The following is a 17,502-nucleotide window of genomic DNA, read 5'->3' as shown; positions in this document are numbered from 1 at the left end:
AAAAAAGAAAGGATATATATTGATGATTTATTGGTTCAATTATGTAAAAGAACACATTTTTACATACACCCACATGACAGAATGAAGTTAGTTCATTAGAAATCTCTCCAAAAAAGACAGAAAATTGATGGTTTATTAGTTGAACTATACACAAAAACTTCATTTTTACAAACACCCACATGAAATAATGAAGATAATTCATTAATATTCTTCAAATAGATAAGAACTTTATATTATGGTATTATCAATTGAATCCCTGTGGTCTGGGTGATCAGCTCAAAGAATTTAACCAATGTGTGTATGTTCATGGAGAAATGGTAGAAAACACCTATTTTTGTCTTTATATAATTATTAGTTGATTAATTAAATATACTTAAGCCAAACCCACAACCCCAAGTTCTTTTTTTGGTCAAATTTGAATGGTGGGAAGAGCTTTAGAAAAGATAATATATATACACACACATCTTTATTATTATTATTTTAGTTTAATTTTTTGGGTTTGGCATTTGTGTGTAGAGGAGTAAGTGGAAGAGAAAGGGGAGTTGTCTCCATTATTATAGCCTAATTGTTAAAGCCTCTTAATGCATTAAAAAAATGAATGGCTACCTCTACACATTGTCTTTAATGAAGAATATGTTGAAATAACAACTTTGCTGGTGACCTAAGAAATCTTTATCTTTAACTTAAAAATAAGTGAAATTTGTGATAATGAGGGGTGGATAAGGGTAGTAGTGGTGGTCAATAATTGAAACCAACACACAAATTTAAATTTAAATGTATAGATTTACAAGACACTAAGATGTATGTATTGTACTGAAGAAGCATTAATAATTGTGTTCTTACATTTTTTGTCACTTTATAATTTTAATTTGGTTTCAAGTAGTTGCATGCGCACCTTATTTTATATTTAGATATATTGGACACTTCTCCATTTCACAAAATTATTTTAAGTTAAGTAATATCTTGTTCCTAAGAATTTCAAATCAATTGTCTCTAAGTTTTGACAATCCAAACATATTAACTAGTGATCAAGGTGCTATATCATCAATGAAAATGTTATGAAAGGGGAAAGCAAAGAAGAATATTGGAATGGGAAGACGAGCGAGAAATCGAGCGAGTTAAAATAATACAAAAGATAAGGACATTTTAAACGTTTAACCTATTTCTCAGAATTTATAAACTAAAAGAGTATAAATTTTAAAATTTTATTGAACCATTGCTAGAAATTAGAAAGTTGGAGGACGTTTGACACTCTTAATTGATTGTTGTAATATATAGGTTATAATAGTTAGTAGGAATCTAAGGGTCAACCTACCTCAATTTGGATACAATCATATGCTTTTGAGATACAGATTATTATAATTAATCTAAATAAGAAATAGTAAGCATTGTAACGAAGATAAGGATGAGTAGTGAAATAATAAACATAATAGTAGAGAGATAACTATATATATTATAATTGAAGACTCGTAAATAGAATGGTATATAATAGACCGAAGCTAAACAAAATGATGTAGAAGGGATAGATTAGAACCTTCGAATCTTACTTATATATATGTTGTAGTTCTGTAATGGCTAGTTTATATATACATAGGTGACCTCTCCTCTACCCATAAGATGAATTAAATGAAACTTCTGTTCACTTCAACCCCAGAAGTTGAAGAGCGCATAAAAACTACCTAAAATGGTAGAATTGGATTCAAACACAGCTCTAACAAAGCCAAATGGGAGTCCGTATTATTAATTATAATCGACACTTTAATTTCCTTTCATATTGTTACAATTCTTAAATTGGGTGAGAGAATCAAAACACAAACTAATGGTGATCAATTACTTGTTGTATTTCTCTAATCATCTAACACGATCACCCCTGCCTTGGGATCATCAATGCTATGTTCTTTTGCTGCACCAATCTCCTTGCTCCCTTCTACTTCCATTTCATCGACCCTACTTCTCTCCAGTTGACTTGCGGATTCTGGTTGATTGGGATTTGGATCTTTAGAGGCTGGAACATGACTAACAGATGGTTCAGGCTCTTCAGTAATCGGATCAAGGTCTATCTGCATTGACTTGCTTTCTTTTTGAGGTTCGGATTCCGTTGAGGGATCTACCTCCATGTTTGTGGCGACATCAGCCTTTTCACTATCTGGATTTTGATTTGTGAGTGATGATTTAAGGCTAACATCGGTGCTCGGTGATTCGACAACTGCTGGTTGCCGAACAGAATCTGATGTCGATTGTTCTTTAGTGGGGTTTGGCTGAGGAGACAGAATTCGGTCCACGTCTTCAATAATTTTCCCCAGAGGTAGAAGGTTAACTTTCACGTCAGAAGATGAATGGTAGCTTCCAGTAGCCGCATGCACCAGCTCTCTACAATTTTCATCCACAACCTTGCACATCTGCTTAAGGAAATGGATTGCAAATAAAAAACTTGAAACCGGACTTTGTGAAGAAACACTCATCGAGCAACACCGTTAACTGTTTAATGAACAAAAGGGATTACCTCATTGTAAAGCCGGCTTAATTCCAATCTATCGGGATTGTCATCACAAGCAGCAGAAGTTTCCCTTGAAGCTGCACAGGCAAAATACAACATTAGTCTGCTGCCAAAGAATATTGGATTTTGTTTTTAGTAAGTGTGTTCAAAAGATGGTATGTACAAAAGTCTGATTCACTGATAAATCCGTTTTCATGAATGATTCTTTCGACTATTGTCATTTCCACCCGATAAATATACAGATGGTGCTTAAGCAAGCACATGAATGCAATTCATGTTTTTTAGAAAGGGATATTAAAACGTTTCATTAAGATAATGAAAAGAGACCATCGCTTTCAGATTGAGTCCTGTTCTTAAGAAACGAATTACTTGAGAAAAGAGGCTTACAAATTGGATCAACTTGAGGCAACTGATCTGCCTTTTGAGTATCGGTCTCCACAGTGCTAGCACCAGGCAAATTTGAAACCTTGGACTCATTCTCAATATCTTCACTTGTAATATCATTTCCTTTCGAGTCACCCTGGGAGTAGGGACGGTAAAGAAAAGAAATGAGTCCACAAGGAATTGAAGCTGGCTTCACTAGAAAGTAACACAAAAGTACCAAATTTTGTAGAATATATGTCCACTAAATTAACCACTTTGATTTATATCTATCATAACAATATAAATAAAACATGACAAAATAAAAACTAAGATGAAGATATCTAGTAATTTTGTTATGGCAACTAAAAAATGAATTTGATAAAATGATGTTCAGAAGCCAACAATAGAATTTCAAAAAATAATAATATAGATGACAGTGGCAATCTAGCATGATGCAAACCAAGCTACAAAAACTCAACAAGAACCCCTTCGGTGGAAGTTTCTAAGACAGACCACAACTAATATCTTTATCCTTTTTCACGTCTCAATTTAGCAACCTGAGTCCACGATTTAAACTAGAATCTTCTTGTCCCCTTTCTAGTTCCTTTAATAATATGTTAAAGTAAAGCAAAGTGTCGAAGCAGGCATAGGAGACTATGGTGATTGGTGCCATTCATTTGGCTACACTGCCTTGGAGTTCAGAACTTACAAAGTATTCTTTCTGGTACTCTGCGTTCAGCCCTTTTTCCAAGAGAAGTACCCTTTTCTTGACGAACTCAACCTGTCGTCGCTGCATATCCCTAAAATGATAATATATAGATGAATCTTGAAACAACTGAGATTGGTTAGCAGTATCAGTTCCTCCTCCCTGCACATCAGATGAAGCATCGTTTCCACCACCATTTTCCTTTTCCCTAGACTCACTTCCAGCTGGTTCAGTGTTTGGTGTGTTTCCACCATTCTGAACTAGAGAACCAGTTTGTCCAGGAACAGGTAGGTTTATGACGGGAAGATTCAATTCCAGACAAATCACTTCTTGAATCTTGAGGTCCTTGTCATCAATAATCGCTTGCCATCTACCGTAGCCATGCCTAGAGATTTGAAAATTAGAAGATTAGTGCTGGAAGATCGAAGGTTTAAGAAGAAAATGAGCCTACAACCAAGTCTCATGAATAGATATCTGCCCATCAAATAGATCACCTAATAATATCAGTCACTACTTGATATGCAAGAACAACAGGGACCTATCATCATCTTCATCTATGACTATAACATGCCCAGATGTCAAACTTATATTTACCTATTCCATCATCCCTATGCTAGACAAGAGGATTTAGCATTCCTGGAATTGAATCTCTCAGACATTTATGAAAACCTTGTATGTATGTATAGATAACTCTCATTCACAGCAGTACAATATACAGTAAGGCGAAAGCTTGTGAAAAACCATACTTCAGAACAGCAAGCAGCAACAATCTATCGTGTTCTTCCTTCCAATGTTTTCCACCTTTTAGTCCTTGGTAACGAGATAAAATGTCATCTGTGAATAGTGGAGCACTCAAACTTTCTGGGACAAATTTCGCCTATAATTCCACCAAAAAGAAGAAGAAATGATTTCATAAGTAAAATGCATTTGCAAAAAAATGAAATGTGAAAGATTACTACAAAATAAAAATAAAGGAACACTCAATGTAACAAAAAAAATTATCTAACATTATGTGATATGTCTCTAGTTCTGAAATAAGAATTTCAAGAAAGTTGAAACCCCCGTAGTAATACGAGAACCTCCCCAATTTGTGTTGACTACAGACGATCTATAATTCCTGTACTCACTATCAAAGCCATGGAACTTAACTGATTTTTCCATCTCCCACCAACTTTTTCCCTTTCAAATTAAAACCACGTTAATCTTTTCCATCCTTAAGCCACAGTTCAGACCACAGAAAAATGAAAGCCCCAAAATAGTCCATAATTTGTAGAATAGAACTCCCAATCTTCAAGCTAAAAGATGAGGAATTCAAACTATATAACTGGAGAATAAACAAAGTTACAGCTTACCTTATCCCTTATCAAGAGTAAAACTGCAATTCTGATTAGCACATCTTGTATTCTGAGTCCTTCTTTGGGAACACCATCTAAATGTAACATCAAGGATATACAGATATTAGTATCCCACAAAGAATTAAAAGCAAAAAACAGCAGTTAAAAAATAAAGCATCAAGGATGCAATATATTTGAAACCTTAAGCATGTTAAAGCTTCATTTTCAGTCAGCATTACCGTTGGGAGTCCAAATGTCACACCTTTTGTTCTTTTGAATAATATCAAGGGTGTTTTCATATTAAACCTACTTCACATCTCGAGCACTATTTAAGTTCTGATTTCCCATCTTTTATTTTGTGCAAAGCTTCTCTGGTAGTTGTCTTAAGGGAGGGGGTAGTTTTCTGCTGAATTAGTTGTGTAACCTTTCTACTATTTTGGTGAAACTTTAGTATTCTTACACACAACAGATGCAGCGTTAAGGATACAATACCTGAAAAGTTGGCGGATTCAGTGATATCTTCAGCAATGTGAGATAAGAAAAGAGTCCCGTATCTGAACAAAAAGCAGTTGTTGCAAATCAACACATAAAACATCCAGAAAAGGTATACTTTTTCATGCAGTCAACTGCAAATCAACACATCAAACATCCAGAAAAGGGATACTTTTTCATGAAGTAAAGACGAAATTGTGTAAAAGAAATTTCAGCACCTCTGGAAAAGATAACGAACATCCAATATATCTTTGGTAACTTAAATTCTTGCTCCCAATATGAACGATCACTCGATCAGTAGATATTAATAAAATTAACATAGGAACACGCACAAATTTTACACATATTATTGGTTTCATATTGGAAAATAAAACGAAATGAAGAAAAAGGTACTTGCACAACCTCCTATTCCGTTGTTTTTCTTCTCCATTGGTTCTCTCATAAAGTAAAACCCTAAATCTCATCCATAAGAGCAAGTTCTCTTTTTTTTTTTTTTTTGATATTCGCGAGTGTCCAGGAAAGCTACAAAGCAACTTATTCTTTTAATAGCATTTGTTATATTTTAGCTATATGAATTTACAGAATCATTTGCAGCAAAACAAATGTAAAACTTAATACTATCCGATGATAGGTAAAAGTTAGGCCTACACCAGAGAGCTGAGAGAGAGAAAGGGAGGGAGAGTATATGGTGTTGTAATTCCTATTTATCCATATTCCAGCCATTTTTTAGAACAAACATCAAATCCAAAAAAAAAAACCCTCAGCATGGTAATAATTCAGTACCAACCGTTCATTTCATAAAGAAGAATCCATATCACTTACTCCTTTATTTCTTCATAAGTCTTCTGCTTCATCCGAGAAGTGAACTCCTTCCAGTCAAAATCCCCAACCCCAAACCTGTATTAAGTAAATCAAACCTTAAGAAAATAGTAAACACTGAAAAAACGAACAATGGAACAACCTCTCTTACAGGCACAAGAATGTCCACAAGGGACAAATACTCACAGGTTAAAGATAAAAAAAGCAAAGAAGAGGCAGCAAAAATAGAAAAAATAAAAGAGAGCAAAAATGTTAGCAAGAACCTCATCAAAATTTGCACAAATGCAGCCCTTTGATTTTGGTTGAAACCAAGAACTCTAAATGATCTTCCTTCCCCTTCCATTAAGGGAAGTGGCTCACTGCTATCCACTGGAAAATAAAACCTTGATGAGTCAAAAACAATAAGAAAAGAGATTATTGTGCAATCAGAGTAAAAGGGTGCAAATAGAAAAACATACCACGGGATTTCCTCCGATACGGCTTTTTCACAGAAGGAACACCAGAAGAATTTGCTTCACCGTCAGTCAAATCAGCTTCATAGTTATCATCCTCACCCTCAGAGCTTACATCTTCGAGCCCAGCTAGGTCATCTTCTTCAACAGATACCATCTATAACAGATTTCCAAGTTCAAATCACCCGAACTTCGATAAGTAGAGACTCAAACACTATTTGAAACAAACTGACTAGCGTATAAATTTCAACGAAATTAGATGGAACGTGATAGTTATTCTAATGTTTTCACAACCACATTTATAGATTTATAAGAAGTGGTGAGATGGACTGAATAGTAATTCCAAGTGGGGAGGAAAGAGTCCAATGTTGGAGTTCTCTTTTAAATGTTTTTTTTTCTGGAAGAGCCTAAGAAATTTTTTTATAGATATCATGAGAGCTCCAAAACTGGTCAAGAGAATAACATAACTTAGAAAACCATTGGAATTACATAGCCACAAAGGAAACTTAACAGTGTATATGCTCAAGTCCTTATCTAACTCATAACTTTCTCCTCGATGGTTTTCTAAGTTCTTTTTTTCAAATGAACATAAAGCTTCCCAACTACCAAAAGTAATTCTAATATCTACCAGTTGATCGCTAACCAACCTCTATAGGTGATGTTTCCCTCCATTTTTAGTATATCAAATGCTAAAATTGATTGAGGTCCACCATCCATCAGTTGTGGAACCCCCAATAGCCAAAGATGGGACTTAAAGTGACAGAGTTGGAAGAATGGAGTAACAGAAAGTTGGAAGAATGGGTATCCTTATTTCTATTTTGGAGCTGTCTAATGTCCAAGATCAATTGGTGTGGAGTATAGAAATAGGTAGAAAATCTACAGTGAAGTCAGCCTATTTGGAGTTACAATGAAGAAAAACCTCTAGAATAAATTTACTCAGCCATTTGGGAGATACCAAAAAGGTAAAATTCTTTTTGTTGACCACATCTCACGAAGTGTATTTATTCATGAAAAGGCCCAAAAGAGATATCATCTCCATTTCCCAGAATATGTGCAATTTACCAGAAGGGTTTGGGATCCTCTAGATAGCCTGTTTGGTTTGAATTGGTACATGCCTCAGTCTACAAAGAAGTGGATGGTGGATTCTCTAAATGGAGGAGGTTTAGTGATGAAGCTAAGATGGTCTGGAGTAATGCTTCAATGGCTATTTGTGGTTACTTTGGAAGGAAATAAAAACCTAAAATTTGTTCAGATAAATATGTTTCTTTTGATTACTTTTATGAACTTGTTACAGTTCCTGCCCTCTAAATGGACAACTACACAACTGTATAAATCAGTCTAGATTGAAAGGTTTTCTTGTAATCCCTTTTTGGTTAGGGGAGGGGAAACATCATCCCTTTGTCCATTAGGTTTTCATGGTTAGTTTTTTTTATTTTAATGAAGTGGTTGAAGCAAGTTTTTTTTCCAACTGATAGACAACCACAAGGAAACTTGAGAGAGAGAAAATAGTTGCTTTACAACTTAGTAACGTGGCACTATTTAGATGAATTGCATCAATTATGACTGCATATATCAATGATGTAATACTATCACTATTCCGACTGACCTGCTTACGGCTCCTCTTTCCTTTACCCAAAGCTTTAAACTCTTCTATCTTATGCACTTCGTATTTATCCTTCAACAACTCTTCCCAATAGGTAGCTCTTTCCACGTTGCTTGCAACAGGCTGACTTCCCATGGACGCCCTTTTTGCTGCCTCTTCAGCCTCCACCTCATCAATATATTCAAAATTTGCCACCTGCAGCACATAAATGATGTCTGCATCACTCACAAAATGAGAACAAATATATGTTGCCCGAGAAAACACAAAAATGAAGCAGACGTTATAAGCACTTAGTATGTGAAAGTAAATCTCATGAAATTTTCAAGTTTTAACAGTGTGTTGTCCTCAGATTGTTATAATTGTTTGTTTCGGTAAGCTAAAAAAAGTGTTTTAAGTGAAGCACCAAGTGAATAACCACTTGCACAAGATAATTAGTGAAATGGTTCCTCTAAAAGCATTTTAACTCTTCTTTTATCTACTTTTAGAATTTTTCAAAATACACTTTTACTGTTGTCTAAAATTTTAACCAAATATTGGCAATTTAAAAAGCCACTTTTAGTGATTTTATAAACTCCATGCTTCTTCCCCAATTTAAGTTGTGGCATGCTTGCTCCATAAATTGCAAATAAATACTGTGATCTGAAAGGCAGTATAACACAATGACAATAAATCAGTCTAACAATAGTACAGCACGATAACACCCAAAAGAAGGATTAAAATAATAACAAATTTATAGCACGTTTGGTAGAGGTAACAGACCAGAAAATACAAAGCAACAATAATGGATGAACAGATAACCCAACACTATTTGTTCAGTAAGCCTCTTTGTCATCTTTTTATAGAGAATATTGTTCAATAATTGCCCACCCCCATGATCTTTCTGTAGTTCAATTCATCTCCCACTTCTCTGATTGCTTTGGAATGTTTCAATAAGATTTCTAATTGCTCGCCCCCATCCAATATTCTAGGAGTGTGTAAACTAGAACACCACCGGCTAGGGGAAGACCATAAGGAGGAAAGGAAAGAAAGGGAAGAAAGGAAAGAGTAATTGGTATATGATTGACGATTGTACAGGGTGAAAACTATAGGGAGACCTTAATATAGAATTAAAAATAGCAAAGAATAAACATGTAGCTCAACTACCAAATCTTTAAGACTGCACAAGAAAATAATTAGTGCAAGTAAAACCTTAAACGCCTTCAAAAATTCATCATCCTCTTCGTCATCAACAGTTGCTTCTTCGTCTCTAACTTGATCACGGTCCAGTAGTCTGTGTTAAATGGCAAGTCTAGCTGTATAAGATCTAATGACGTGAACATCACAGCCGCATTATATACCAATTAGAGAAGTTAAGTGCTACCTGTCTATCGCAGCATCATCATAATGAATTTGACGAGATTTTCCTGCCTCATCATTCTCGTCAGCAAATAATTCCTTCGAGCCATACCTTATAATATCATCTAGCTCTTCCTGAATTGAGGAGAGATGGACAAAAATGTTCAGTCAAATACTCATGGAGATAGCATAGAATTTCAAAATTCCCTATTCAACTTCATTAACATCTTGAGCTTTGGCCACAGCAAAAACAGAAAATACTTCACAAACGAACTGTAAACCTAGCAACAAAACTGACTTCTGTATTCATGTACATACAACAGTCAATGGAAGATAAATCTCATATTTTCTTGTTTGATTCTTTTTCTTCAATTGCTGGGTCAAGCTTCTTGGGTGCTCTAGTGTGAACTGACGCTACCCAAAAGAACAGAAATTAAGTTGTCTAACAGCTTCTTTGTGGCCAAAATTAAAGAGAGAAGTCCTTCAGGGAATAACTCTTATTATACAAGTGAATTTTAGATTTAAGTGAAGATAACATTTAGAGAATGTTGAGAAGTTAGAGCCAAATTTTAGCTTCTATATGACGTATACTATCAAGAAAAAATTGTAGTTGCAGCAAATTTTTTAACCTTTCAACATAGAACCCTTCTCTGTAATTTCCTATTCTTGTAAATATTCTCTCCTACAATTGCTATGTCAATTCTTTTTTACCTACTGTAAATTCAACAACAGGAAAATGTCCACATTCATATATATTATCGGTCATTGAGATTCAAGTTCACCTTTTAATAGCAAAGAACTAAGTATCAATTCAACATGGGTTGTAATGCTACCCAAAGAACCACACACATAGATAATTTCTCTATACCTGATTAATGTTTTGAGCCTTCAGCCTTCCAACAACCAAATGCTCTAAGACCATCTTCTTCTTTGTCATTTGCATCATCCTTTCTTCAATGGTCCCTCGAGTTACTAGCCTATAAATCATTACCTGTGACATCAAACAAAGCAGCTGAGTAAAAACAAGCAGCTGCTGTAAGACAACATTCAAAAAGAGATTATTCAAGACCTTGTTAGTTTGCCCAAGCCGATGTGCCCTAGCCATAGCCTGTAGATCAGCATGGGGATTCCAATCACTACAGATGGACATTAGTAGAATGATATCGATCAATAAAATTGATGGAATGGAAAACTATACGCTGGTTAATTGACAACTAATAAAAAACCTACCAAAAATGAAAAAGTTTTTCACCGTTCAGTAATAATCATACAAATTCTAGTGAAAAACCATCCTTATAATTAGCTTGAAATCATCATCCATCAAGAAGCACAGATCTAGAAATATTGAATCCTTATTAGTGTTCCAAGCTACCGATATCGTAATACTAATTAGTGTTTTGGGTTGCAGCCAAGCATCTCACTTCTTAAGCATTCACCTTTGGTGAGAAGTGAAGACAACTATTATTCTATTGAAGTTCTATAGTACTATCATAGCAAACACATTTTCCAGAATAGATAAACATGAACGGTAGAATATAAATTGAGAATACTATCACACCTGTCATATATGATAACTGTGTCAGCAGTCGCAAGATTTATTCCCAGACCACCAGCTCTAGTAGAAAGCAGAAAACAAAATCTAGAGGAATTCTTGGCATTAAACCGATCTATTCGAATTTGTCTTTCAGCTCCACAAACCTTGCCATCAATCCTTTCATACTGCCATTTCTGACCCAGAAAAATAATCAAAAGAATCAGACTTCAACTCAAAAGCATAGCAGTTACTGTCTTTTCCTTCAATAAGAACAGCTAATGCTTTTTTAAGATAACGTTTGTGATCTTGATTAAAGATGTACCATACCTTGTAACTGCAATAATCTTCCAGCAAGTCCAACATGTGTTGAAACTGTGTGTATATGAGAACTCTATGACCTTGTTCTTTAAGTCTCACCATCATCTTATCCAACAAATGCAGCTTCCCGGAAGTTTCCAAAAGCTGTCTGTGAAGTTACACAGCCAATAGGAATTCAAATTCGATAAAAAAAACTAGCACTTGCTCTAACTCTAAGCTTGTTGATTCTTAGCATACCGCAATGTTCAATATATAGTATATATAAATGAGCCATATAAAATTTTTTGGGAAACAAAAGATGAAGCATTAAGAACTTAAGATAGAGACAAACATACAGAAACCATACTTTCTACTTGCCGATCTGACTATTTAACATAGAAAGCTGAAGATCAGGGTTGAAACTTACTTATACGCTTCTTCAGGATCTTCTATATCTGGCTCAACTCCTTCTAACATGTAGGCATGACAACAGAGCTTTCGCAATTCCATTACAACATTGATAAGAGAAATCTGATAGAAAAGTTATAAACTTCAACAATCTTGCGAGGGTCAAACAGAAAAGAAAAGAATATTAGAGACAGCAAACTTGTAATGTTACCTGTGCACCACCACGGCGAGTTAATAGTTGATAGTTGCGGGTTAAAATGGCTTTGTAATATTCTTTCTGCTTACTACTTAGTTCAACACGCAAAATAAGTTCTTTTTTAGGGGGCAAGTCCTTCATGACATCTTTCTTGACCCCTGCAAGAAAATAAAAGATCGGCAAAAACACTTCTAACTCAAAATGATTTAAAACTAAAGAAGATAAAAAAAAGAGTGCTGTGAAACTAATGATGCAAGAAAACTAAACTGCAAGAAAAATTGCTGTAAGTGCCTAAACCAACTCGGATGCTCCTCAACTATTCTTGACTATTGAGTATTGTATGACCCTATTACATTTTGATGCCAACGTTAACATTTCCATTGAATTACACCTATTAATTATCTTTTAAAATTATTCTCGAAGAATATTTCAAAATGAAACCAAAAGTAAAGGAGGGCTACATTTCAAAATAAAATCAGCAAGAAAATCAAGAATTACTTGCAAGTATCTAGAAACAGTTACAAGAGAGCAATAAACTAAGCAACTTTATAAATGCCAAAAGACTCGTTGATAATAATATGATTACAGTATAGCTGTAAATAGTGTTCCCTGAATTAAAGCAAAGAAATGAGGCATAAAATGATAAAACCAGAGTATAAGACAAATAAAATATCTGCAATCCAGACAATCAACATTCAAGGCAATTTGTCGCTAGACAAAATTTAAGAGCCTCACTTCTCAGGAGATGAGGAGCTAACATTCTGTGAAGCCTCAAGATTTGCTCCTCTTGATTGATATCTCTGAACTCCTCCTGGAACTCTTCCAGACTTGCAAACTGAAAGAATATATGCCTCCAAAATGATCAAATCTTAATAAATGCATTGATCACATTTGAAAAATTTATAACCAACAGATGCACTGTATCTGATTTGATTGGAGTGTCCTACTAACCTTCCCCGCATCAAGGAAGTGCATGAGCATGAAAAGTTCATCAAGATTATTCTGAAATGCAAACAAGTAACAGTGAGAAAAATGCAGGTATTTACCCTCTATATAAATTTGGCTATATGCATTTACATATGTAAACACTTCGAGAGATTGAACATCAAATGGATGTATGGCTTAGTTCAACGTTGTTTTGTTCCTTAAATATCCCTAACCACGGAACATCCAGTCATTCCTCTCACCCAAATAACAGCACACCCCAGTGAAGAGGTTTGGTCTTCGATTAGATTTCACGTTTCCCTTTGGGTTTTAATTTTGAAAATTTTTTTGTAATTATTCCTTTGGTAACATTTTACTTGGTTGGTCCCCCTTCTTTTAGATGGGGTATTTTGGTGGGCTGGTTTTTTTTATGCCCTTGTATTCTTTCATTTTTTTCTCAATGAAAGTTGTTATTTCTATCCAAAAAAATAAAGAAAGAAAGAAAGAAAGAAAGAAAAGCCATATACAATAGCAATGAGAAATTCAAACCAAATAAAATACGACTAAAAGCCAAAACCACAGAAGACCTCTTTAATGCATTAATATAACCTAGAACGAACCTGAAGAGGAGTTCCAGTCAAGAGTACCCGAAGACTACTAGAAAACTGTTTCAATGAAGAAAATAATTTTGAATCCTTATTCTTAAGCCGGTGGCCTTCATCAACAATCTATAGAGAAATCAGCAATGAGAAAGCAAGTCAATTATGATACCTCAAACTTTAACATAGTTTGCAATACACGAACAACATAAATCAAGAATTCATTGTAAAGATAAACTAATTGCAGATTCTCACCAGGGATTGCCATTTTATAGGCTTCAGTGTTCCCACATCAAAGTTAATCATCTCATATGATGTTAGCAGAACATCAAACTTGATTCTATCTTGCTTACTTTCACTAACAATTTGGCCAGATTTCTTTTTCTTCACCTTCTTATGATTCTTTGGAAAGTAAAATTCATATTCCCTTATAACTGTACGGGCTTGCGCAGTGCCCACATACATAACCTGCAGCAAGTGCATATTAAACATAATGCAACCCAGCAAACATTATGAGGAATTCAACAGATACATACAACATTCATATGAGGAGCCCAGGTAGCAAATTCACGTTCCCAATTTCGAAGAGTTGAAAGTGGAGCAACTACCAAGTGGGGAGCTATATTCTCTTCATAAAGGGATGCTAAAAAGGCAATACTCTGTATGGTTTTTCCTGCAGGCAATTACGAAAAAAAATTCTTTACTTAAAGGTAAAATAGAACCTCTTTCTACACTCCTTTGTACCGAGAGGACCAGTAACTCACCAAGCCCCATCTCATCAGCAAGTATCACGTGAGTTTGCTTGGACCAAGAATAGCGTAAGAAATTTAACCCTTCAAGCTGATATGGATGTAATGTTCCTTCATTTGGACCAAAAAGCCAACTTATCACATGTGGGAAAAATTTAGCATGCAACACTAGAGTGTCAAAAAAAATTGTACCTCCAGAAAGAAACTGAGGACTAGAATCATATTGTTGGAATTCTTTTTGTTTTTTCTTTACTTCGCCAAAATCACCATGGCTGCTTTTGTTCTTATTCGAAAACTGTTTGCGAGATTTAGACTGAATTTTATGAAACTTATCAATTTCGGGCTGAAAGGCAGAGATGTCTGATTCAAATTCCCAATAACATTCATCATAAGAAAGTTCTTTATATTTCACAAGATATTCTTTTTCTTCATCATTTCCCCTACATTGAAAAGCAGCATTCACATAAATCAGTTTCTGCAGAAGAAGAGGAAGAGGAGGAGGAGGAAGAGGAGGAGGAGATAGCAAAAATAGTCATTAAGAAAGACACAAGCAAAAAGTCAAAGGATTCAGTAAAATATTGATTTGAATGGAAATGGCAGTCAAAAGATTGTAGCAAAAAAGGAACCTATGCAAAGAACTCCAAGAAAATAATAGACCTGCAAGCAAGAATCCGGTCCACTGTCGTCCATTCAGGTCGAATAGCAACGAAATCTTCCTCAGCATTGTTGTTCAATGACATTTGCTTATGAAAATTGTTTACTTTAGTCTTCAAGCGAGGATGTGTCTTAAAAGCTTTTATAAAGTCTTTCTCAGGCACCCTGACAATTAAAAATAGAGGAGAACAGAATAAAAGATATGACACAAATTAGGGAAGAACAGAACTACTACGAGGTATAGAAATATCTATACACACTCACACGAAAAAAAAAAAAAAAGTAAACAACACTAGAGGGATTGCTATAACAAAGCAGAAGAAAGAAAATATCAAATAAATTACCATGTGCAATGTAGATAAGATAACCCCTTCCACTTCACAAGATATTGTTTCACAAAAACTTGCTTCGAACCAAGCTTTGAAGCATCACTGTCTCCGGCAAGAGTAGGCCGCATTTCACAGTCCAATATTTTATCAATATCACTTAGAGGGCTAACCTGTGAGATGCAAATAGACGGGAAAAAATGGGCTGACAATAGTAGCTACGAAGTCTACACAAAAAGCAAATTAAGGTTCCAGAAAAAGAAATCATACACATTCAGGGCACCTCCAATTGCTGGGGAGAGGAGCTTTCAAGGGTGGAATAAGACATTTGGGATGGTAATCATATGTACAGGTTTCACAAGAGAGAAGATTCTCACTTTCTCCACAAGTTTGGCATGCATCTTCTTTCTGCCAAAGGATGGGCACGGACGATAGAAATTACATACACATACAATGAAATAGTAGACTAGAAAATCCTATTAGGAAATATATACATGATAAGAACAAAATAACGCAATCACTTCACTTACTAGAGCAATAAATACTACAGGAGAGCATGAGAACCATTCCAAAACAGAATTCTATTAAATTATGTTTGCACTTGATACTGCCAATCGATGATCGAAACTTTAGGGAATAACCCTAAGATAATCATTTTATACATTTTTTGGATAAGAATGGTCATTTTATACATACCATAATACCAATCTAAGTTCCTTCTCATTCAAACAAAAACATTGTTCTCATTTCAGGTTTTCTGATAAAGTCCTTGGTATGTTAATTAGGGGTAGCTTGGGAGATTATAAAAATGGGCTAAGCATATCTATGTTTTTCTGTACAGTTATTAAAAGGTTTTCATCCCTTCAATGTAAGTTTGTACCGCCTACACAAAGAATGTAACTTGTACAGGTCAGCATGGGTGTCCGATTTACCACCGCACTCTACACGAACAAATGGTTTCTAAGAATAATCACATTTTCATTGGGCTCATAAGTACATGAAATGAAAATTTGAAAATAAGAGAGGCCTTCAAAAATTAGTTCGCCATAATATGTATAATAACCAAGTAAAAATATCTCTTGCGCCGAGCCAGAAAAGTAAACAGACCTTGTCATCCCTCTCTAATTTTTCAAGTATCTCCTGCGCTGAGCCAGGTTTTTTACGCTTATAATCAAACTCCTCATCTGACTCGTCAAGATTATACACTGGCCTTCGTTCTGATCTAACACGAAGCCTCTCAACCAGGCTACTCATATTCTGCACCAACAAATCATTATGTTTGTCAGTAAGCAGGAGTACAACATTACTTTGTAGAATGAAAAAATAAAGGAAAAATCCCTCTTGGCGAGGTTATAGCATCTGTGATATTAAGATAGCTTCAATACAGTATGAAAAGTTGCGGAAGAAAAATCTTAAGCTCAAAATATACATATGGTAGAAAAGTTCTCAATTCTAGGGTTCGCTACTGAACCATGTGAAACGCCTAAGAAGGAAGGAACCTTGGAATAAAATCCTACCTCCAAAGTAACAAAGATGCAAATACATTACCATAAAAAGAGATATGAACGCATGGAAGAGCTCTACAGTACACACCACGACAGAATTATATTTCCAACAGGCAACACGATGAACAGTTTCTTGCACACATACATATACACGTACCGTTCGACAATAAAACCCATACGTGAAAAGAATATATATCTAACAAAACAAAGACTTCCACGTGAGCTGAAAAGAAATGCAGCCAAGCATGTGAAATCTCTCAAACAAACGCAAAGAAAACGAACGCATGGCCACCAAATGCCACTGCGGTAACGACGATGAATTCTCAACAGAAATTAATAAATAAATCAAGCATTTCATCACCAGCCAGAAAACCTAACACACCCCGTAACAAAATTCATCAATTTTACACAACCCCATCAACGACATTTACAAAAGAGATACAAAAAATCCACCCCCAGTTCATAAAACCAGCTGCGGAAAGAACTAAAGCAACACACTCGTGGTATTAATGTCGCGGGAGAGAGAGAGAAAACAAAAAAGAGGAATTACCAAAGACCACCGGATCTTAGAGAAGATATATTATCGGAAATCTGCCGGAACCCACAACTGAAGTCAGGAGAGAGACTAAAACCAAAAGAGTAAAACAAGGCGTGAAGAGAGAGAAGGAAAGGGGCCCTTAATCTCTCTCAAAGAGACAGTGGAGTCTCC

At 35.2% G+C, this 17,502-nt stretch overlaps 1 protein-coding gene across 1 annotated transcript; it reads right to left on the bottom strand.

Annotated features, from left to right (window-relative positions):
* Positions 1-1,523: 1,523 nt before the first annotated feature.
* On the bottom strand, positions 1,524-16,545 carry LOC101214984 (CHD3-type chromatin-remodeling factor PICKLE). The gene is made up of 30 exons (XM_031884040.1): positions 16,396-16,545; positions 15,559-15,696; positions 15,307-15,461; positions 14,966-15,127; positions 14,501-14,748; positions 14,324-14,419; positions 14,096-14,232; positions 13,815-14,027; positions 13,581-13,688; positions 12,988-13,038; positions 12,772-12,871; positions 12,052-12,194; positions 11,860-11,963; positions 11,463-11,601; positions 11,160-11,329; positions 10,671-10,737; positions 10,470-10,592; positions 9,627-9,736; positions 9,455-9,536; positions 8,270-8,461; positions 6,670-6,820; positions 6,475-6,580; positions 6,215-6,289; positions 5,393-5,454; positions 4,919-4,995; positions 4,313-4,443; positions 3,570-3,951; positions 2,885-3,017; positions 2,504-2,574; positions 1,524-2,399 (listed from the first exon to the last, which is right to left on the bottom strand). The coding sequence occupies exons 1-30, from the start codon at positions 16,540-16,542 to the stop codon at positions 1,848-1,850; spliced, it is 4,425 nt and encodes a 1,474-aa protein (XP_031739900.1). The 5' UTR covers positions 16,543-16,545; the 3' UTR covers positions 1,524-1,847.
* Between the last annotated feature and the right edge of the window lie 957 nt (positions 16,546-17,502).

This window comes from Cucumis sativus, chromosome 4 (assembly GCF_000004075.3).
Source record: "Cucumis sativus cultivar 9930 chromosome 4, Cucumber_9930_V3, whole genome shotgun sequence".
NCBI lineage: Eukaryota > Viridiplantae > Streptophyta > Magnoliopsida > Cucurbitales > Cucurbitaceae > Cucumis > Cucumis sativus.
Note: the sequence above shows the minus strand (reverse complement) of the source record. Positions and strands in the feature narration are given on the sequence as shown.

Coding starts and splice junctions, on each gene's coding strand:
- LOC101214984 (XM_031884040.1), bottom strand. CDS start 16,542: ATGAGTAGCCTGGTTGAGAGGCTTCGTGTTAGATCAGAACGAAGGCCA. Junction 10,738..11,159: donor ACAGTTATCATATATGACAG/GTGTGATAGTAT, acceptor GTCCATCTGTAG/TGATTGGAATCCCCATGCTG. Junction 4,996..5,392: donor TGAATCCGCCAACTTTTCAG/GTATTGTATCCT, acceptor TGTTACATTTAG/ATGGTGTTCCCAAAGAAGGA.